The sequence below is a fragment of the Propithecus coquereli genome, unplaced genomic scaffold, assembly GCF_000956105.1.
Source record: "Propithecus coquereli isolate 6110/MARCELLA unplaced genomic scaffold, Pcoq_1.0 Scaffold316, whole genome shotgun sequence".
In the NCBI taxonomy this organism is placed as follows: domain Eukaryota; kingdom Metazoa; phylum Chordata; class Mammalia; order Primates; family Indriidae; genus Propithecus; species Propithecus coquereli.
The window spans coordinates 2,338,544-2,360,938 of record NW_012148797.1 but is presented as its reverse complement, the minus strand read 5'-3'; the positions used below and the strand labels follow the sequence as shown (position 1 = coordinate 2,360,938).

At 42.4% G+C, this 22,395-nt stretch overlaps 1 protein-coding gene across 1 annotated transcript in view; it reads left to right on the top strand.

Moving 5' to 3' along the window:
• NT5DC3 (5'-nucleotidase domain containing 3) overlaps positions 1-22,395 on the top strand; it is a 53,627-nt gene that overhangs the window by 8,970 nt on the left and 22,262 nt on the right. The window contains exons 2-4 of the mRNA XM_012650246.1: positions 11,338-11,522; positions 18,969-19,043; positions 19,521-19,576. Coding sequence (XP_012505700.1) covers positions 11,338-11,522; positions 18,969-19,043; positions 19,521-19,576 — 316 coding nt within the window. The remainder of the gene's footprint in view (positions 1-11,337; positions 11,523-18,968; positions 19,044-19,520; positions 19,577-22,395) is intronic.

Sequence of the window (22,395 nt, the reverse complement as noted above, 5' to 3'; positions counted from 1 at the left end):
AAGTGGTAAAAGTCTAAAGAAATGCAGGAGAGTGCTAAGCACCAAAATCACGGTTGTGGTTACGTTGGAGGAGGGAGGAGCACACAGGCGAGGGCTGAAGGTTTTATTTCCCCCTTGGATGGTAGGAATGTGGGCGTTCTTTGTATTACCTTCTTATTTTTCTTTATGTCTTAAAAATAGGATAATGCATTCTTTAAAAGTCATCTTCTGTTTAGGCGTATGATGTTGATGATGCTGTTACCATATAAAAAAATAGTAAAAAGGTTTAAGGGAGAAACATACCACATGGTAATTTTCACATTTTCAGGTGGGAAAGAAATGCCTAGAATAGGAAAACCTTAGACTGGCGAGTGCAGAGGCCTCTGGAGGTCCTAGAATCCAGTCCTGTGCTGGGAGAAGGAATCCCTTTTTCCATAGCCCTTGTGAGTGGCCATCTGGCATGTGCCTGAGTTTGTCGTGTGATCACAAGGCTGCCCATTTTATTTTGGATGGCTGAGTCACAGAGAGTAATTCTGATTCCCCTTCCATATGATGCTGCTGAAACGTGGAGATGGCAATCATGCACCATCCCTTTGATTTCATTTTGGAAGCTCATCTTTGTTTTCACTCTAGTTTGTCAGTATCCCTTTGAAAGTGAACCAACCATTCATTCCTGGCCACAGGAAGCTACCTGTGGTCTAACCGGTTGAAAGTGGAGGGAAGCAACTGGCTCTTGCTTGATGGGCACTGGATTCCTGTTAGAACACCTTAAAAGTTCAATGTGGTGTTAATTCACTTTCAGTTTGTGGTCAGCTAAATCCTGACTTTGTCCTTCCTATATTGACAAGATATATTTTAGAGAAGGAAAATAGAAAGTTTTATTTTTAAAAACTTCTTTATAAAAAGTACTTAGAAGAAAACGATAGCATTTTATTTTTATTTTATTTTTTAAAGTTAATTACTACATGTTATAGTTAAGACAGTGCAGAGAGAAGCTGATTGATTAGGCTGGGTTTTATAGGACATTTTTATACTTTAATGGGTTGATCCTTAACTTTGAGTAACTTATCTTTTTCACTTTACTAGGGTTTTGAGGAACTGTTTCATGGTAAGTAAATTGATAAGCTATTGATATATAAATCCGAATACAATTTTAATTTGTATATAGAGATGTAAATCTCCAAATAGATTGGAGTATTTCTTTTGTTCTCATTTGAGCAGGAAAATCTACTTGAGAAAGACCACTAATATCAGAATATTAATACATAGCTATGGTAGCAGTTTTCAAACTTTTTGCCCTCAGAACTCTTTTATACTCTTAAAATTATTGAAGGTCCTAGAGTTTTTGTGTATAGATTATATTGATAGCAACTATATTAGAAATTAAAACCAAGAAGTTTTTAAGATATGTATTTATTGATTCACTTAAAATAATAATCTGTTTACCCGTTAATGTAAGTGGCATGCTTTTTATGAAAAATGTTTTCTAAAATAAAAGAAGTTTAGAAGAAGGCTATGGTTTCACATTTTTGCAGATTTCTGTGATGTCTGGGTTGAGAGAAGACAGCTGGATTCTGAGATCTGATTCTGTGTTCAGGCTCTTGCAGTATCAGACAGACATCATACAGCCTCTGGCAAACTCCACTGTACATTTTTGAGAGAACAAGAGTGAAAAAGGCAGATCTGTATTAAATTCTTATTGTTCCAGTAACAAAATACCACAGATTTAGTGACTTAAAGGGACCAACACAATTTATTGTCTTTATAGTTAAAAGTCACAAGTCTGAAGTAGGTCTCCCTGTTCTAGAATCAGGGCGTGGGCAGGATGGCATTCTTTTCTGGAGGCTCTGGTGGAGAATGTTTTCTTGCCCTTTCTGGTTTCTAGAGGTTTCCCACGTTGCTCACACTCCCATTTTCAAAGCCAGCAGTGGCTTTCTGAGGCTTTCTCGCATCACATCTCTGTGACACTGAATCTTCCGCTTTCCTTTTCTGCACTTAAGGACCATGGTGATTACATTGGGCCCACCGGGATAATCCTACATAATCTCCTCATTTTACAGTCAGTTGATAAACAGCCTTAACCCATCTGCAACCTTAACTCCCACTTGCCAAGTAAGGTAACATATTCAGAGGTTCCAGGGATTAGGACACCGATGTCTTTGGGGAGCCATTATTCTGCCTGCCTCATCTTAGTATTATTATGAGAGTAGTTTTGACCTCAAAGATCCCCTGAAGGGGGGGAGGTTTCTCAGATTATACTGATTAGGAAAAATATTAGTGGAATGGATGAACAGAAAAAAGAAGGGACTGACATTTATGAAGCATGTGTGTGCCAAGCATTCGACCTACATTGTGTTGTTTAATGGATGTGGACTTTGAGCGAGTTACTTCTCAGCCTCGTTTTCCTCATCTGCAAATTGGAGATGGCAGTATTACCTCATGGGGTTCTTGTGACGTTAGTGGAGACGATGAATGAGAAGTGCCCAATGCCTGGCATGTGGAAAGCATTGGTATTATTTATTCCTTTTCTATTTCCTCTATACTCCAAAGAAAAATTCTTGGTAATGCTTAGTATTTGATCTTTTGATATGGCTCAATTTTCTTTTTCTAAGAAGTTTTTCCCTTGAAGCTCAATGTACTTTTCTTTTGAGCAATTATGTTTCTTTTTATTAAATGACTTATCTTTTTTTTTTTGGAGACAGTCTCACTCTGTTGCTATAGCTAGTGTGCAGTGGCATCATCATAGCTCACTGCAACCTCAGACTCCTGGGCTCCAGCTGTGGTCCCCAACCTTTTTGGCAGCAGGGACTGGTTTCATGGAAGACAATTTTTCCACTGCTGGGGCAGGGGATGGTTTTGGGATGATTCAAGTGCATTACATTTATTGTGCAATGAAACCTCTGTGCTAATGATAATCTGTATTTGCAGCCACTCACCACCTCAGCTCTACTTCAGATCATCAGGCATTAGATTCTCATAAGGAGCATGCAACCTGCATCCCTCACCTGCGCTGTTTACAGTAGAATCTAATGCTGCTGCTGATCTCACGGGAGGTGGAGCTTATGTGGTGATGCGAGTGATGGGGAGTGGCTGTAAATACAGATGAAGCTTTGCTTGCCTGCCCTCTGCTCACCTCCTGCTGGGTGGTCTGGTTCCTAACAGGCCATGGACCAGTACCGCTCCTATGGCCCTAGGGTTGGGGACCACAGGGCTCAAGCTATCCTCCTGCCTCAGCCTCCCTAGTAGCTGGGATTATAGGTGTGCAGCACCACGCCTGGCTAACTTTTTTTCTATTTTTTTTTTTGTAGGACAGGGGTCTCTCTCTTGCTCAGGCTGGTCTTGAATTCCTGAGCTCAAGCGATCCTCCCGTCTTGGCCTCCCAAAGTGCTAGGATTACAGGTGTGAGCCACTACACCTGGCTAGATGACTTAGCTTAAGATGAGGCTGTCATTAAACCATTACTATATTTAGTTTTATGTCAAACGTAGTTGTATGTAGTTTTATTTTTGAAACTTTAGGAAGTGTGATGGATTTCTATGGAGTAGTCAGAATTACAGATAATACAGGGTAATAAGAGGTATAATTTTAACTTTTGGTGGGAGTAGTATAAATGTCATGTGCATTATTAATTAGTCATATGAGTAATTCTATTTGTCACAGATTGCTTTTCCCTGGAGACGATGCAAAATACATAAATGAATGGAAAAATGAAAGTTTCTTTTTAGATTATTAGATGTAATAAAAATGCTTGTGAATTGTCTCTTCCCTGGGGGCATGCCCGGCCCTTTCTTAAGGAGACCGCTGTCTCTCCTTCTGGGGTCAGCATGATATTTGTTGGTCTCCCCCACTGCCCGTGATGTTGCTCTGTTTTGATAACCCCTGTACGGTGCCCTGTGCAGGGCCTGGCACATAGTAGGTGTGATAAGTGCTTATTGAAAAAATTCCTGTAAGTCTAGTAAGCAGGAAAACCAGTTTACAAAAATGCTGCATGCTGTATGATCCCATTTGTATAACACTCTAGATAATGCGATTGAATCTGACCAGAAGATCAGCAGTGTCATGGGCAAGGGTGGAGGGAGGGTGGACTGGAATTGAAAGGGGTGTGAGGAAGCATTTGGGGGTGTTAGATTTGCTCGTTATCTTTATTGTGACGATAGGTTCGCAGATATCTCTACAGTATATGTCAAACTCATTGAACTGTATATTTTTTGTGCGATTTACTGTACATCATTTGCAGTTCGATAAAGCTATAAAACCAGGGAAGTAAGGGAAGGACTCTGGTTTAGCTCCAGGCTTGTACCCACCCCAGGAGGTAGGGCCCTAGGAGTGGCCCAGTGTGAGTCAGGTGTTCTGCCCTGGACCAGCAGCTATGGAAACATAACATACCAAAACATATGCAAATGTGAAATTGCATTATGGTCAAATTGTCCCCTAACATGTCATTTAGAACAAATCCACATTTTTCAGACAACCATTAATAGCAGAACTGACTGAACTGCCTGTGCCTAGCCTGGGTGGCACATGGTGAAAGTTGCTAAGAGAAAATTACCTAAAGTAGGACTGTCTTTTTCTTGTTCTCTTCACTGGTAGTTACAGATACGAAGTTTAAATGTTTGAAATTTGGGTCGGACTTTGAGTTCATTTATAATGTATTTTTCTATTATTAGAAAAATATTAATAAGTACTGCCTCAACTTAGAAACAAAAAGTACCTATACTTTTAAAAACGTTTCCAATCTCTATGTCTGCTTTTAAAAGAAATTTTGAAAGATTGCTGTTTTCAATCTACATGTGAACTTTCCAAAGATAAGTAATGTTAAATAAATATGAAATAATTCATGAAATACGTAGAATATTTGTGAGTATTAATGAACTACATGAATATTATGAAATATAAACGGAAGTTGAGATTTGGTCAAATTAGGGAAAAACAAATAACTCTGCTGTAACATTTGTTGATTTAGGAACAAAGAAATGGATTACAAAGAAATGTGACCTTGAGCTGTCAATCTCACCTCATTTTCATTTTCTTCCTCTCTAAAATGGGTGTGATAACTAGTGCCTCACATTAAGCAGAGGCTACATTGCTTTGTGTAGTGGCTGGTACACAGTAAATGCACATAATTATTACCCACTGGAAGGACTTGGTCCATTGAGCACGCGGGAGATTCTCAGAAAACTTAGTGATAAATGGGGTAGGGAAATGGAGGCTTTCCCCCTGTTTTTTGTAACCTCTAAAATTCTCTAGGAAATTATCTCCTTCCATTTCTTCTTTAGGACTTCAGATCTGTATATTGTTTTTCTAGGAAAACAGCTTGAAATCTAGTGCATATACCAAAAGGAAAAAACCATAACTAACTAACTAAAGAAGGATGCTATCTTAATGTCTCTGGGATTGTGGTTTGCATTATCGATAAAATTGAACTTTAAGGATTTTCAAGTGTATTTCAGCTTCTCATTTGATCACATTCTTGTTAACAGGTTTTGGTTCCTGGGTTCAAATATCTGAAATGTATGTTTGGGCCTCCAAATGGAGCATGTTTTCCCCAGTTTTTGCTTGATTAATATCACTGTAACAAAATCTTTGTATATAAATCTTTATCCACATCTCTGAATATTTCCTTAGCATAGTTCCTCGAAAGAGATTACTGGGTCAAAGGGTATGAATATTAAAAAAAAAAAAAAAAGACTCTTGATACTTATTGCCGAGCTGCTTTCCAGAAAGCTTGTGCTGATTTGTAATTAAACAGCCAGGAGCGAGGCTGCCTGGGTCCCAGCACCAGCATTAGCTCTGGGTTCCGTCATTACAAATAAAGCAAGAATAGAATACCCCAAAACATAACACACAAAAAACACTAGTAACAGAAACACTGCTGCAATCTGACAGGAGGAAAATGACACCTTACTTTTATTTTTTAGCCAAGTAACACATGCTTATTGTAGAAAAACATATGAATGAAATAGACAGTAAAGCCATTTGTAATTCTGCCTTTCAGAGAGAGCTACTATTAACTGTGTTTAATTGCTTTAATTTGCTTTTTTTGATAATTAGAATGGTTGAACATTTGTGTTTGTTAGCTATATAATTTCCTCTTGTATGGATTTTTTATATTAAGGATATAATTATCCCTATATTTTTTATATTAAGGATATTAGTCCTTTGCTGTTTGTCTTTAAATTTTTTTTTGTCTAATATACCCGTCCTCCCAAGTTATTGTTTTTGATATTTTTCGATACATAGTTATTGAAATTTTTTTTGTTGTAAATCTGTCAGTACTTTCCTTCATGATTTATTCTATTGCTTTTTTTTTACATTTGTAAAGTTATGTTTTATTCAGAGACAAAATAGTGATCTGTATATGTCTTCTACCTTTTTAATGTTTAAAAAATTTTAACTCTTTGATTCACATGGTATTTGTTTTGTAGCATAATATGAAGGAAAATCTTCCTTGACATTCTTTCCATACACTGTTGAGTGTTTATGCACAGACATCAGACAAAGAATATTCCAGGAAGATTTAACTCAACTATAGTAGATGCTGGAGAACACAGAGTAGTGGATTACCCATCTTGTTGAAAATAGGGTGTGTGAAGGAAAATTTAAGATTGGAAAGACAGGTTAAGATATAAATGGGGAATGCCTTTGATGCCAGGTTATAAGTTAAATTTTGTAGTCAGAATTTTGAGCGGCTAAATATCCTTAAAATGAACTTTCAGTTAGGACTCCTTTGGCTGCAAGCCATAGAAAACCTAACTCAAACTGATTTAATTTAAGCAAAAAAAATTTAAAAAGAAGAAATTTTGTGGGCTCATGTGAGTAAAAAATTCAGAGATAGTACTAGCTCCAAGTGTAACTTGATTTGGGGGTTCTGATGATGTTATTGGGTGGTTTCTCTCTGTCCCTTGACCTTCCTCTTTTCCCCATTGGCATCTTTTTCAGGTTCCTAGTGGTGGCCCCTGACATCTCCAGATTTATATCCTCTTAAGTCCAGGTTTGGAAGAAAAGAGCACCTCTTCTCTGCAAATGCCCAAATTGACTTGATTGGACTCATTGGTTCACTTTGGCTTCAGAGGAAGTATGATTATCATTGGCTGGAAGGGGGCCTAGTCTGCCTCAAACTAATCAGTGTTGGTGAGGGAATTCAGGTGCTTTGTTAGGCCAGGCTTGGTTCACGTGGCCTCCCCCTGGAGTCAGGAATGGAACCGCCAGAGACCAGACAGTCTGGATATTGGGGAGGGGAGGTTTCCCAGAGAAATTTAGGCTATTAGAAGAATTGAAGGTATATTAGTCAGGTTAGGCTGGGTTGTGCTGCAGTGACAAGCAACACCAAAATTTCAATGACTTACTACAGACAGACAGCTATAACCAAAGTTTATTTCTGACTCATGCAAAATCTGCTGGGGACTTTGGCAACTCTCCAGGGCAGTCAGCTCCATGTGGCAGCTTAGCCTTCCAGGCTTCTTTATCTTGTGTGATAGCCACATGTGTCCACAGTAGGCATAGTAGGAGAAAGGAGTGTGCCCCACTCTGGCTGCCCAAGATCTGTTGGCTAGAGCTGACCAGAACTGGGGGTGGAGAGTTGGGGGAGGATTGTAATCCTCCCCCCATGCGTGGGAAGAGGCACCAGCTGGACGGGAGTGAACATGAGATGGCACAGCCACGCTGGGCAGGCACAGACAACTAGTGCCCGTGACCATCACTTATCCCAGGCAGCCTGTGGGACCTCGAGTTTGTCAGACCCATCGCTTACACTCTCCTGTCCTTATCTGATGGTTCCTGGGATAATGCTGAGAGCAGTAATGAATTCAGTAAATTTCTAGAGGTCTCCAGTGCTGTGTGCCCAACGGCTAACTGATAGTCCCAGCACCTTTCCAAAAACATTAAGACTGTCCCTTGACACGACTCAGGCCATGGGTTTCTGCTGGGCACTATCTCCACACACTACTCTGTGACAGACAGTGCTGGCCCTGCCAGGGTCGAGGCCTCTGTGTGGTGAGAGTCAGTTAGTTTTCAGGAACTTTAAAGGAGATAAGTGCTTGGCAAAAACTTTGCCTCCCAAGCTGAGATCATTACATAGTTTAAATATGTTTCCTTGAAGAGGTGGACAGTGTCTGGCTTCTGTACCAGAATGAAGTTCTGCCTTCTTTCATGTTCTCTCTCTCTGAGTAGTAAAGATAAAATTTAGGCAAGGAGTGGTATTCTTCCATAGTGGGTTTTTTTTTTTCCGAAACAGAGTCTTACTCTGTTGCCTGGGCTAGAGTGCTGTGGCGTCAGCCTAGCTCACAACAACTTCAAACTGCTGGGCTCAAGCCATCCTCCTGCCTCGGCCTCCCAAGTAGCTGGGACTACAGGCATGCATGACTACACCTGGCTAATTTCTTTCTATTTTTAGTAGAGACGGGGTCTTGCTCTTGCTGAGGCTTGTCTCAAACTCCTGACCTCAGCCTCCCAGAGTGTGAGGATTACAGACGTGAGCCACTGCACCCAACCCTGGTGGTCCTAAAAAAATAAAAAATGGTGCAGCAGCTATGGAAAACAGCAGGTTAGCTCCTCAAAATATTAAAAATAGAATCACCACATCATTCAGCAATTCCACTTCTGGGTATGTATTTAAAAAGGTTGCAAGCAGGGACTTGAACAGATATTTGCATAGCATGCTCATAGCAACATTATTCAGAACAGCCAAAAGGTGGAAACAACCCAAGCGCCTACTGATGGATGAATGGATAAACAAAAGGTATTATATACATATGATGGAATATCATTAAGCCTTAAAAAGGGAAGGAGATGTTGACACTTGCTACATCACGGATGCACCTTGAGGACATTATGCAGAAAGACTGAATGACTCCACTTCTGTGAGGTACAGAGAGTAGTCACATTGACAGAGACAGAGAGCAGAACGGTGGTTGCTGGAGAAGGGGGGATGAGTTCTCTAGTGGGTATGGAGTTTCAATTTTGCAAGATTAAAAGAGTTCCGGAGATGGATGGTGGTGATGGTGGCACAACAAGGAGAATGTACTTAATGCCACTGAATTGTACTCTTAAAAATGGTTAAGATGGGTACATTTTATGTGTATTTTACCACAATTAAAACCACAAAAACCCAAACCAAAGCAAAAAGCTCACAAGTTTTCCCCACGCGTTGTTCACCGCACTTGCCGGTGCTCTGTGGGATTAGCAGATGAAAAACTGGAAGAAGTTGAGTGCGCCGGGGGTTCCCAGTGTGCCGCGCTGTCTGATGGAAGGTGTGCAGCATCCTGCCCGGCGGGGCCGCATCGGAGCCCAGTTCTGGTCAGAGCTTGGGCCAGAGCATCAGGGCTGTCTCTCCGTTTCTTTGTCCTAACCGTATAGTGTTGCTGTCGTCACCCGTTATGTACAAGAGGAATTCGCTTTCTAAATTTGTACCCGTTTATGCTCTTGTTTCTGCTTTGCGAAAATACATAACTGATGAGTTAGTCAGGGAGCATTCAATTTCTACTTTAGAGTCTAAAGTTTAGACAGACTGTTTCTCTTTTTGTGAGTGGTTGGTTCTTTTCATTTTTCTTGTAATTATTCATGTTTGTTCTTAGCTTGTTTATGTGGCGGCTGCACAGGGAGCTGAGATCCTTTAAGCCTCTGATGCTGCCCCTCGTGTTTATTTTGAGGATGACAGACATCCACGCTTTCAGGTGATGCTGTTCGTGCGATTAACGTATCTCAGGCATTCACTGCGGCAGGGGAATTCCGTGCGGCTTTTGGAGATGTGCTGGTGGTTGTGATTTTCCATCACAGCAGTTTCTCCTTGAGGGCTTCACATCGTCTTCTCAGGTAATAGAAAGGGAGACAGACTTTCTCGCCAACACCACTTCCAAATATACACTTCTAATTAAACAGGCTGTTAGAACCTCCCTTGGAAAGGTCATTTGTGAAAGTGGAGCTTTTGGTCGCTGTGTAAGCGATCCCGCCTTACATCACACGGACAATCCCGTGTGGTCATTTTCAGAAAATAGCATCCTTCGCAGTGGCCCATCGATCACGTAAGGCCAGAAGATTTTTGGTGGTAGATACTGAAGCTTCTCCCCTTCCTCAAGACTGGTTCTTGTGAACCATCTGCCTCCAAGTTTTGTAAAATGTTACTGTCTGTTTACCATCCTCAGATCTGTCTTATTTGCAAAAGAAAAATAAAAGCCACGGTTATTGTCTCTATTGATTTTGACAAAAGAAACTAATGAAGAAATGGAAGTGTTGGTAAATCTCCATTGTTTGGGTTTTCTTTTGTTTTGTTTTGTTTTGTTTTGTTTTGTTTTTGAGACAGAGTCTCATTTCTTTGGCCAGGCTAGAGTGAGTGCCGTGGCATCAGCCTAGCTCACAGCAACCTCAAACTCCTGGGCTCAAATGATCCTCCTGCCTCAGCCTCCCGAGTAGCTGGGACTACAGGCATGCGCCACCATGCGCTGCTAATTTTTTCTATATATTTTTAGTTGTCCAGCTAATTTCTTTCTATTTTTAGTAGAGACGGGGTCTCGCTCTTGCACAGGCTGGTCTCGAACTCCTGAGCTCAAACAATCCGCCCACCTCGGCCTCCCAGAGTGCTAAGATTACAGGTGTGAGCCACCACTCCCAGCTGGGTTTTCTTTTCTTTTTGCTCTTTTTTTTTTTTTGGCGGGGGGAGACAGGATCTTGCTCTGTTGCCCAGGCTGGAGTGTAGTGGCACAATCATAGCTCACTGTAAGTTCTAACACCTGGGCTCAAACTATCCTCCCATCTTAGCCCTCCGAGCAGCTGGGACTATAAGTGCACACCACCACAGCCAGCTAATTTTTTGATTTTTTTTTAGAGGCAGGGACTCACCATGTTGCTCAGGCTGGTCTCAAATTCCTGGTCTCAAGCGATCCTCCTGCTTTGGCCTCCCAAAGTGCTAGGATTTCACACCTGGCGTAAATATTCCTTTTCAGTAACAGTTTTATTAGGATATAATTTACATACCATACAATTCACCCGTTGCATTGGTTTTTTAGTATATTCAAAAGAGGTGTTCAACCATCACTGTCACCACAATCAATTTTAGAATATTTCCATCACCCCCCCAAAAAAAAATTCTATACCCATTAGCAGTCACTTCCCACTTACCCCCAAGCCCCCAGGCCTAGGCAACCACCAGTCTACTTTTCTGTCTCTATGGCTTTGTCATTTCTGCACTTTTCATATAAATGGAATTATGGCGCATGTGGTCCTTTGTGGCTGGGTTCTTTCACTCTGCATATTTTCAAGGTGAAGCAAATCACTCTTATATTCTGGTTTACTCATTTCCTTTTAGAAATAGTACTAACCCTTATTTATTATGTGGTATAATGTATTTTTTTTCTTTCCTTCCAGAATTGGTACCTTCAATTATGAGCAACTTGTTGAATCCAGATGCCATTTTCTCAAACAATGAAATGAGCCTGTCAGACATTGAAATCTACGGCTTTGATTACGATTACACCTTGGTGTTTTATTCAAAGCACCTCCACACGCTGATATTTAATGCTGCTCGGGACCTTCTCATCAATGAACACCGGGTGAGATCACAGGGACCATTCAGTCTCCTCCCTCCTGCTTTCCTCTTAGAATAACCTTGAGCTGGCATGGCCCCATGCCTGGCACAGAGAAGTCGTTTAGTAAATTGTTGCTGAATGAATGAGTAGATTTTGTTCCATTCTGAATTTTCAAATGACTCTTATCTGGAAGATAGGTTTTTTTTTTTTTTTTTTTAATCCTTAGATGTCTCTCTGGCCAAAGACTGTCCACGGTCCACATTAATGGAGATGCCGCTGGAGATGTTTACATTCTCACGTTTCACAGAGCAGCAGCAGTTCCTCCCAGAGCTTGATGAAGTGGCCGCCTATTGAATTGTGGTTAGGAGAAATTCCTCAAATGCTAGGCCATGTTTTACCCTCAATACTGGTTTGAATTGCTAAGAGTAAAGAATACTGGAATGTCTTCTGAAGCACAGTGACACTGAGAGCTTTTAATGAGGAAGGACAAAAAGAAAATATTCAATGCTAGTGTTCTTTGGTCTGGTTGGGGTACACATTTTAGGAGTCAGGATGAAAAGCAACCTCAGAAGTTGTGTGACTAGTGTCCTTTGAGAACCCCCCCGAGCAGCCTGAGAATCACAGCTTGAACCTCCATGTCGGACAGGAGCACCTTACCCTGGAGGCAGTTCTGGTTTCTGGGAAGTTCTTCCATGGGTTGAACAATTCTGCTTTTTACATAGTTTTCACCATTGGTCTCTTTTCTTCCTTCATACATTCCTTAAGCCTTTATTTAGTGCCTTGTCTGTGCCAAGCCCTGCGGTAGAAGCAGGAAGGATGAAGGAAGGTGAGTAGGAGACAGGCATTGCCCGTGGAGAACCAGCAGCCTCGTTGGGGAGTCGATCATGTAGGCGGATAAATTATGAAGCCTGCTGGTGGAGGCCCCTGTAGACACCCAAATGGAGAGCTAAGGATGCGTAGAGGGTGGTTGGAACGACTCTGCCTGAGGGAACTGGAGAAGCAAGTAAGAAGTGATATTTCAGCCGCCTCGTGAAGGGGTTTGCTGGCAAAGGTGGGCTGGGGTGGGTGGGTCTCAGTAACCTAGAAATGCAAATCATGCAAACTAATGTTTTATTCCTGACTATCTGCGTACCAGACATATAATGGGCTGGTGTGTAGACCAGCCTATCATGGCCTCCAAGTCTTTTCTTTTCCCAGGCTGATCGTTATTAGCTGTTTTAACCATTCTCATTTGTTTCTTTTCTTTTCATCATCCTGGTCACCCTCCTTTGTGTGTGCCTTGGTTTGTCCCTCCCAAATGTGAGGCCTTGAACTGAAGGTGTTACCACAGGTGGGGTCTGACTAGCATGGAATAGAGGGAGACCATCACCTCCCTGGTTCTGGATATCATACTTCTATTAATGCAGCCAAAGTTTCCATTAGTTTTGGATCCTGACCATTTGATCCAGTATGTATTTTCTGATCCCCCTCAGCTTTTGGTTATCAGTGGATCTAAGCAACTCCTTTTGTCCTTAGCTAAAATGCAGAAATGGTATTTGCCAAAAAGAACCTTCCCTTCTGCCACTAAGCCAACAGCCAGCTTTCTTTAGTTATGGCCTTTTTACCAGAGCTAAAACCCCCAGCCACTTGCCATCCAGCAGCAGGTCTTCATTTGCTCAAGAGACTCTGTTCCCTCCCGTCTAAGCTGTGGTCCTTTCCCTGGATTGTGAGATGGAGGCAGACGAAGAACGAGGTGCTTCTGCCCTTGCTTCCCGTCTGCTACCCCAACCTATCTCTTCACCACCCTGTGGGAGATGCTGGGAGGTGGAGCTGAAGGGGTGTTGCATTGGTGCTGGCATTCTAGTCCCAGGTCAGCTGCAGTGTTTTCTGTGACTTTGATGCCACTTACAGAAAGCAGGTCATGATCCCGACAACCCTGCTTATCGATTGCCTGCTAGGTGCTGAAAGCACAGGTTCTAAGCCTGACTGCTGGGACTCAAATCCTGGCCTTCACCACTTATTTCCTATGTAATCTTGATCAACTCACCCGGTTTCTCTGGGCCTCAGTTTTCTCCTTTGTAAAATGGACATAGTAACAGTGCTTTTTTCATAGTGTTATTGCGATAACTAAATGAGTCAATATGTTAATATGTAAAGTGCCTGGCACATAGAAAACACTCAATAAATGTTGACTATATACTAATATTGTTATTTTTAATCTGCACGACAACTTCGCACATATATGTCATCCCTGTTTTACAGTTGAGGAAACTGAGGCTCAGAGAGTTACGCTACTAGATCAAGGCCACAGGCCAGTGGGAGGCAGAACCAGGATTTCAGCTCAGATCTGCCTGTTTCCAAGGGACTTGTGTGCTCTCCTGTATTCCATGTTGCCTCTTGTAGGGTTGATAACACCTCTCCATCCTATGGGTTTTTTGTTCGGATGAAAATAAAATATTCATGAAAATAAAACATTTATGAACATAAAAAATTTATGAAATTTAGGAGGAAGAGAGATGAAATAGATGGATAAAATAAAAGGTACAATCATTATGATTAGAAAAACCTCTAGATTTAAGATTATTGAAAGTTCATTCTCATTACATCTATTTGTTGCTTTGATAAAAGAAATATTATAACACTAATTATATCAGGCATACTGGTAGTGTCAGTTATACTTATGCAGATTTTTTCTCTTGCTCTGATTTAACAAACTAATTCTTCCAAGATGCACTGAGTTCAGTGCCATTTTTTCCGGCTGAGAGTGAATGTACTCTATGTACTTGTAGAGTCGGAAAGACATCTGCTTTTGAGACACACAGTGATAGAACAATAAATCTGCTATTTAGCATCTTTCCAAAAAGCAAATGTAAAAGTTCCAGCTCCTTTGTAATTACCCTTTTTTTTATAAGAACAATTTTTTTTTTTTACAAAAATGAAAATTAAAAAAATTGAGTAATAACTGGTTCTATATTTTCATTTCCTGTGTCCACCAAGGAACAGAAAGGGACTGGTAGAAGAGTTCTCCATTTCGGCTTCGAGATTCGCACCTCTGCTCGCATTCTCTTCTCTTTAGTTTGTTGTTCAGATCCCCAGGGTACCATCAGCTGTGAGCCCTTACACTCTATCCCACATCTGATCGCTCAGCAAATGCTGTGTGCCCTCTCTCTTTTTTAAATTTTTAGTTTTAGGGTAGTTTTAGGCTTACAGAAAAGTTGCAAAGAGTTCCTATATAAATCCCCCTAATGGTAACCTTTTATATGACTACAGTACATTTGTCACAACTAAACAACCAGTATTGGCCAGGTGTCGTGGCTCGTGCCTATAATCCCAGCACTTTGGGAGGCTGAGGTGGGAGGGTTGCTTGAGGCCAGGGAGTTTGGTGACTAGCCTGGGCAACATAGCGAGACCCCCATCTCTACAGAAAATGAAAAACTTAGCCAGGTGTCGTGGGTGCATGCTTGAGCCCAAGAGTTCAGGTTGCATTGAGCTGTGATTGTGCCACTATATTCCAGCCTGGGTGGCAGAGTGAGACCCTGTCTTAAAAAAAAGAAAAAATTGGTACATTGTTGTTAGCTGAAGTCCATTCTTTATTCAGATATTTTTATTTTTTACTAACATCCCTTTCCTGCTCCAGGTTCCCCTCCAGGACACCACATTACATGCGCTTGTCGTGTCTCCTTAGGCACCTCTTGGCGTTAACACTTTCCCTGACTTTTCTTGTTTTTGATGACCCTGACAGTTTTGAAGAGTATCAGTCAGATGCTGTGTGCATTTTCCTCATGAGTAGACGGCGTTACAGGTTTTGGGGAGGAAGACCACAGAGACGAGTGTGCTTTCCATCCCTTCATAGCAAGGGTCTGTGCTGTGCCCCAGGCCCCGGCGTCCCCTTCAGCCTCCTACCCGCCCTTGCTGGCTCTGCTCTGGCCACACTGGCCTCCTTGCTGCTCCTCGAACCGCCAAACACCTTTCTGCTTTTGCCTTTGGCACTGCTGCTTCCTCTGCCTTGGAACACCCTTCCTGCCCCAGACAGCCTGAGGCTCGCTCCTTGTTTTTTCTGTTTTTTAGATTTGTGAACCCTCATACTGCATTTTCTTCATAGAACATGCACTCTGAGGCATTATACTCTGCACGTGGTATTTGTCTGTGGTCTGCCTCCCTGCGGTATACTGGAAACCTCTTGGGGGCGGAGACTCTGTCAGTTTTGTCCTCTGCCATATTCCCAGCCCCAGGAGCAAAGTGCAGGCCCGATAAACACTGGACATTCGCATCCACGAATTCCGCAGGGAAGTGAGACAGTTGTGCGTCCTGCAGGGCCGGCACTGTGATGAGGTCATTCTTCCCTAGCTTCGTGCTTGTGTGGCTTTCGGAGAGCTTTGTTTTCATGTTCTTCTGCCCTGCCTCTAATTAAACTCATAATTTAGGCTACTTGAAATATCAACCGAGACCTCCGGAAAATGGATGTATTTATAGGACCTTAGGAACACATGGGCGGTGTTGTAAGGTGGAGGTTACCAGCTGTATCCAGAGATTTTGTAATTGCCCGGGAATGAGGCACGTGGCCCAGCAGCAGGACTGTAATAATTATACACACATGAGGATTCCTGGGTTCTCTGCTGCATTTTGGTACTAACTTTGCTTGAAGCCATAGGGACATTTCTGTAGCATTTTCAGGCGGACACTTTGCTCTTTCTTTACCTGCACACAGTGGCCTGCCCAGATTGTACCAGGGATCAAATCAAATCCAGGCACTGAAGGAAACCCGACTGAGCCTAAATTAGAATTTTAATAAAAATCCCAAATAGGGATCTTTTATCTTTTATATTTCTTACTGCTTTTAGGGATACCAGTTATTTCCATGATGCCTCACATGGGATGAGTCTTGTTTTTCTGGGTGATTAAAAAGTTTCTACACCGTTAAGAATCCTGAAAATCGAAAAAAAAAAGAGTCTTGAAAATCTCGCCCTAAACTGTGGGGGAGGAACGTAACCGCCTGCCTGGTGTGAGCAGCTCTGGCTTCCTGGGCTGGACGTTACTAGTGACAATTGTTCCCAGAGGTGCCGTGGGTGTGTGTATGTGAACGTGTTGGAAAGCAGCCCAACATGAGGGCATTTTTGACTTGCTGGTTATAAGGGGAAATTACAGTTTAGGGTGGGTGCATGGAAATCACCCTAGTCCCCTATTTCATTTTGCAGTTGAAGGAAGAGGCCTTGGAGGCGACTTGCCTAGAGTCCTGTAGGAGAGCAGCAGAGGCCAGCAGAGTGGTTCCTAAACCCCAGGCCTGCTGGTTCTCAATCCAGGGAAGCAGCTCGGTTTTACTGAGCACTTGCTATGTGCCAGGCACTGCCCTCACTCCCCACGTGCATTTTTGGACTTAATCATCTGCACTTTCAAAAGGGTGGGATTCTTGTTATCTTTACTTTGTAGATGAGAAAACCAAGGCTTGGAGAGACAGAGGACCTAGCCCAGGGTCACTCAGCTAGCACATGGTTGGACGCCTGGTCTCTCAGCCTTGGAGCCATGTTCTTCATTATGAAATCGTCATGATGAGGCTCTTTTAGCTGTTTCTGCCAGTTCTCAAGGTCATTTACTATAGTCTTTGGACCATCTGATAAACGTTGCATATCTGTCAGAGGAGGCTGTCCAAGAAAAACAGCCAGAGTGAGAGGTGGGGGATCGTGACTGTGTGCGGGGCCGTGCCCTTCTCGGAGCCCAGATCAACCTTGTTCAAAGAAAGAAATGCCAGACTTAGGGGAGACCTGGGTGTGACACACACCTGAGTTCAAATACTGACCTGACCACGCTCTAGCTGGGTGACCCCGGGCAAATTCCTTGACTCTGATCTTGAGATGATTCAACAGGAAAACAGGCATGAGATGCCCCATCTCCTGCATGTCGGCATGGAGAGGAATAAAGAAGATAAAGCCATAGAAAGTGTCTAGCGTAGGGCACATAGCAAATTCTCAGTCAAGACACCTGTCTCAGTGACATTTTAAATATGTCTTTCCTATCCGTCCTCTTAACTCATTCATCACTCCTGAGTTTAAAAGGAGATGCAGAGCTGCTGAAGTCCCTTGGCCCCTCTTCAGTAAGTAGGACTGTGGTTCCAGGTGTTGGGTTCTGTGACAGCTGTGTCAAGTGTGACAGTAAAAATGCAGGACCGTACACGGTGTTCAGAAGTACACGTGTGGCAGGTGGTAGATAAACGAGCCCAAATGTGACATTTGAGTCAGTGCTTTGTGCAGCTTGACTTGAGAACTCGCTGCATGCGGGTCAACCTGGTAGTCCCAGGAAATGTTCTTGCACAAATGGGACCCTGGCCATGAAAAGTTAGCAGTGCAGCCATGCAGGGGGGTTTCCTGGGTGTCTTAGTAGTTGTCTGGATTTTTATATAAGCAGTTTGCATCATGATTGGGAGAGCCTGGGATGTCGCCTCCCTAGACTCAGGTATAGATATTCCATCCTGCAGGCCAGTGCTCCAGGTCAGAGGGCGTGTGGGGAGAGCAGGGGTGAAGGACTGAGCCTGAGTCTCCACCCACCATGCCCCAGCTGGGTGGCCCAGGCCAGTTGGTTCCTCTGTAAATGAGGATGACAGGGCCTGCCATGCCGTAGCAGCAGAAGCGGTGATCGCAGGTCGGTGCTGCCTCTGGGTGACTGATGTTCTAATTCTGAGATTTGGGGAGAGAGGAACGACTTGGATGCAGGAGCAGTAGGTAGGGAGGAGACAGCGTTTTTGCATAGTGTGAGGAATGGCTTAATAATACCAGGGATGCTGGGCTGCCTCCAGAAGTCATGAGTGTTCTGAGACAGGGCATTGGAGCAGCAACTGGGAGCCAGGCGCTGAGAAACCTGACAGCTGTGGGGGCTGTCGTGGAGGGTGAGGGCGGCCAGATGTCCAGATGAGCAAAGTGACGAAGGCTATATGGAGGTCTCCCATGAAACGTTTTCACCTTGGGTCTCTCTGGGAAAGCTGGTAATGGGGCCACCTGGGGGCTGCTGCATTGAGGTGCTCAAAAAAGAGCTGAATGGATGGTTGACAATCTGTTTGGGAGAAGTTGTGTTTCTAGTAATAGAGGGGACCTTCCAGCTCTTCCTCCTTAGCAGCCTTAACAACAAGAGGAGGGAGCGATGGCTTGAGGGAGGAGCAGATGTGTTGCTGGGTCTCAGAGGTCTGGGGGTCTAGGGACCCAGGGAGGGGAGGGGCTGGGAAAAGGAAGTTAATATGCGAGCAGTTAAGGGGGAAGGGGATGAGGCCCAGCCTGTGCTTGGCGGATCAGCTGTGCTAGGGGCGTGTTGGAGGCTCTGTGGCCAGCGTGGTTGCCAGGAAGTGCTTGGGCTCGAAGCAGAGGGACGAGCTGTGGTCTGCCCTTCTGAGCCCACCTTCCCACCAGGGTGCATCAGCTGCCTCAGCCGTGTACAAGGGCCAGATAAGGACACGATCCCAAACTTAGGTTGTTGTTGACTGAAACCGATTCCTTTCTTCTTTCTTAGTATCCTGTGGAAATCAGGAAGTATGAGTATGACCCCAGTTTTGCAATTCGTGGACTTCATTATGATGTACAACGGGTAAGTTTACTTCTCATGTTTTTTTCTACGGTGTAATGGTGTTTGAAAATAAAATGCGCTCTTGATGCTTTTCTTTGCCGAATGGGTAAATTGGTTTTAAGTTATGTTATTTAGGGCTGCAGAAGCAATTTATTCAAATATCTTTGGGTAAAATCTTTTTGAAGAGACTACGTGTTAGAAAAGCATGAACTCATGCTATTTGGGATGTATTATTTATTTCTAGTAGTCGTTTTTGGTGTCTTGAGGAAGAGCCAGTTGCCATATTTTTTTTTTTTTTTTTTTTGGCTTCTGTAGATAGGCAATTTCCTTAAAGAGCTGTACAGCACTTTAATTAACAAGCAAGCCTTTCAGGAACATGCAGTGTGCTTCCTTGTTAGGGCAACCCAATGTTGATAGGATCCACCATGGCTCCTGGATTGTGCATTTAATATGCAAGTTGTGTGTTATTTACATGTGCATATGTTTGTGTTTTTAAAGGCAGTATTGATGAAGATTGATGCTTTTCATTACATCCAGCTGGGAACTGTCTACAGGTAAGAGTAAAAGGAGATAAATTTACTTCACACAGAATAACCAAGTGGCTTTGGGTTTCAGGACCCACTGACTGTTCAGTGAGGAGGAGGGCTGGAGTGTATATTAGGATTCATTCATTCATCCACTCACTCTTCCAAGAGCATTTTTTCAGGCCTGCTGTCATGCTGGGTGCCTAGGGTTTGGCTTACAACGATGCCTCAGGGAGCTTGGAGTGTGGGTGGGAAGCTACACAAGTAAATGGCTGCTGTCCACAGGGACAAAGGCGATGATGGAAATGTGCTCAGACCGTTAGGGAGCACTTGGGGGGGTCTCTGGAGGACTCTGGGGGAGGACCGGCTTCCTGGAGGTGATGGCTGAGGAGCTGAGGGAGGGTCCTGGTGAGGTTTGGAGGGAGGGCCGTGGGGGTGAGGCAGCAGGGTTCTCGGTCCCACCATGGGAGTCAGATGGTTTGGATATGGAGACTTTTTGCCCCTGTTTATTAGAATTAGCAGAAGTACTTTGCGTAGCCAGAAATCTTTGGAACTTTTAAAATGGAGGGTTTTGTCTTTTTTTAAGTCTCTAATTTGGGAGAGGATTGAGGAGTATGATTTGTGTTTAGGTTCCTAGCTTATGAACCTTTAAAAAAATGTGCATATCTTAGCTTAGAGTCTTCTCTCACAAACTGTTTGTTAAAATTAATGCTTAGTTATTTATTTTTTTTGTCAGAGTAAAACATGCATATAATCAAATAGTATTAAAGCCGTCATAGGGGACAGCAGCCTCTGTCTTCCACTCCCCACCCAAACCCTTTAAGCTTTAGATTTTTTTTTCTGGTGTTTTTTCCTTCCTGTTTCTAAATAATGTGCTCATTCTTCTATTTCCTAATTTATTAATTCTGGACACCGCCCCTGCTATGATAGACGAGGGCTTAGCTTTCTGGCAGCCTTCACCATCCCTGCCCCACCGTCTTCACGCTCATTCTTCTCATCTCATTAAGATCTCAGGATTTGGTGGTTGTATCAGCCGTTGTTTATGTTATGACTCTGGAGGTCTTGTACACTCTTTTAAAACATTTATTTTATTGATACGTAATAATTGTACATATTTATGTAGTACATGTGATATTTTTATAGAAGCATATAATGTGTCATGGTCAAATCTGGGTAATTGGGCTATTCATCACCTCAAACATTTATCATTTCTTTGTGTTGGAAGTATTCCAAATCTTCTCTTCTCTTTTTTGAAATATACGATATATTACTGTTAACTGTAGTCACCTACTGTGTATCAAACACTAGAACTTATTCCTTCTATCTAACTTTGTATTTGTGCCCATTAACCAACCTCTCTTCATCTCCCCGTCTCACTACCCTCCCCAGCCTCTGGTAACCACCATTCTGCTCACTACCTACGTGAGATCCACCTATTTTTTTTTAGCCCTCACATCTAAGTAAGAATATGTGACGTTTGTCTTTCTGTGCCTGTCTTATTTTACTTAACATAATGTCCTCCAGGTTCATCCATGTTGCTGCAAATGACAGGATTTCATTCTTTTTAATGATTGAATGATATTTTATTATAAATCCGTGCACATTTCCCTTATCCATTGATGAACACTTCGGTTGATTTCATACCTTGGCTATCATGAATGGTGCTGCAATAAACATGGGAGTACAGACCTATCTTTGATATACTGATTTCCTTTCTTTTGGATATATATCCAGCAGTGGGATCATATGGTTGTTCTATTTTTAGTTTTTTGAGGAATCTCCATACTGTTTTCCATAGTGGCTGTGCTAATTTACATTCCACCCACAATGTGTAAGAGTTCCCTTTTCTCTGCATCCTTGGCCAGCATTTGTTATTTTTCTTTGTCTTTTTGATAATATCCATTGTAACTGGGGTGAGGTATCTCATTGTGGTTTGGACTTGCATTTCCCTGATGATTAGTGATGTCGAGCATTTTTTCATATACGTGTTGACCATTTGTATGTCTTCTTTTGAGAAATGTCTATTCAAGTCCTTTACCCACTTTTTAATGGGATTATTATTTTGTTTGTTTTTTCTGTTGAGTTCCTTATATATCCTGGTTATTAATCTCTTCTTGGATGGATAGTTTGCCAATATTTTCTACCATTCTGTGGGTTGTCTCTTCACTCTGTTGTTTTCTTTGCTGTTTGGAAGCTTTTTCGCTTGATATAATCCAGTTTGTCTATTTTTGCTTTTTTTGCCTGCGGTTTTAAAATCTTAGCCAAAAAATTATTGCCCAGACTAACCATCAGGATTTGATGGTTGTATCAAATCGTTTGAAGCGTTTCCCCAATGTTTTCTTCTAGTAGGTTCATACTTTCAGGCCTTACATTTAAATCTTTAATCCATTTTGATTTGATTTTGTCTATGGTGAGAGACAGGGATCTAGTTTCATTCTTTCGCACATAGTTACCATTTTTCCTAGTAGCATTTATTGAAGAGATTGTCCTTTCCCCAATGTATATTCTTGGTGCCTTTATGGAAAACCAGTTGGCTGTAAGTGGCTGTAAATGCAGTTTATTTCTGGGTTCTCTGTTCTGTTTCATTAGTCTTTGTGTCTGTTTTTATACCAGTACCAGGCTGTTTTGGTTACTATAGCTTTGTAGTATATTTTGAAGTCAGATAGTGGGATGCCTCTAGCTTTATTCTTTTTGCTCAGGATTGCTTTGGCTCTTTGGGGTCTATTGTGGTTCAGTATACTTCAGGATTTTTTTTTTTCTATTTCTGTGAAGACTGTCATTGGCATTTTGATAGGAATTGCATTGAATCTGTAAATTGCTTTGGGTGCTGTGGACATTTTAACAATATT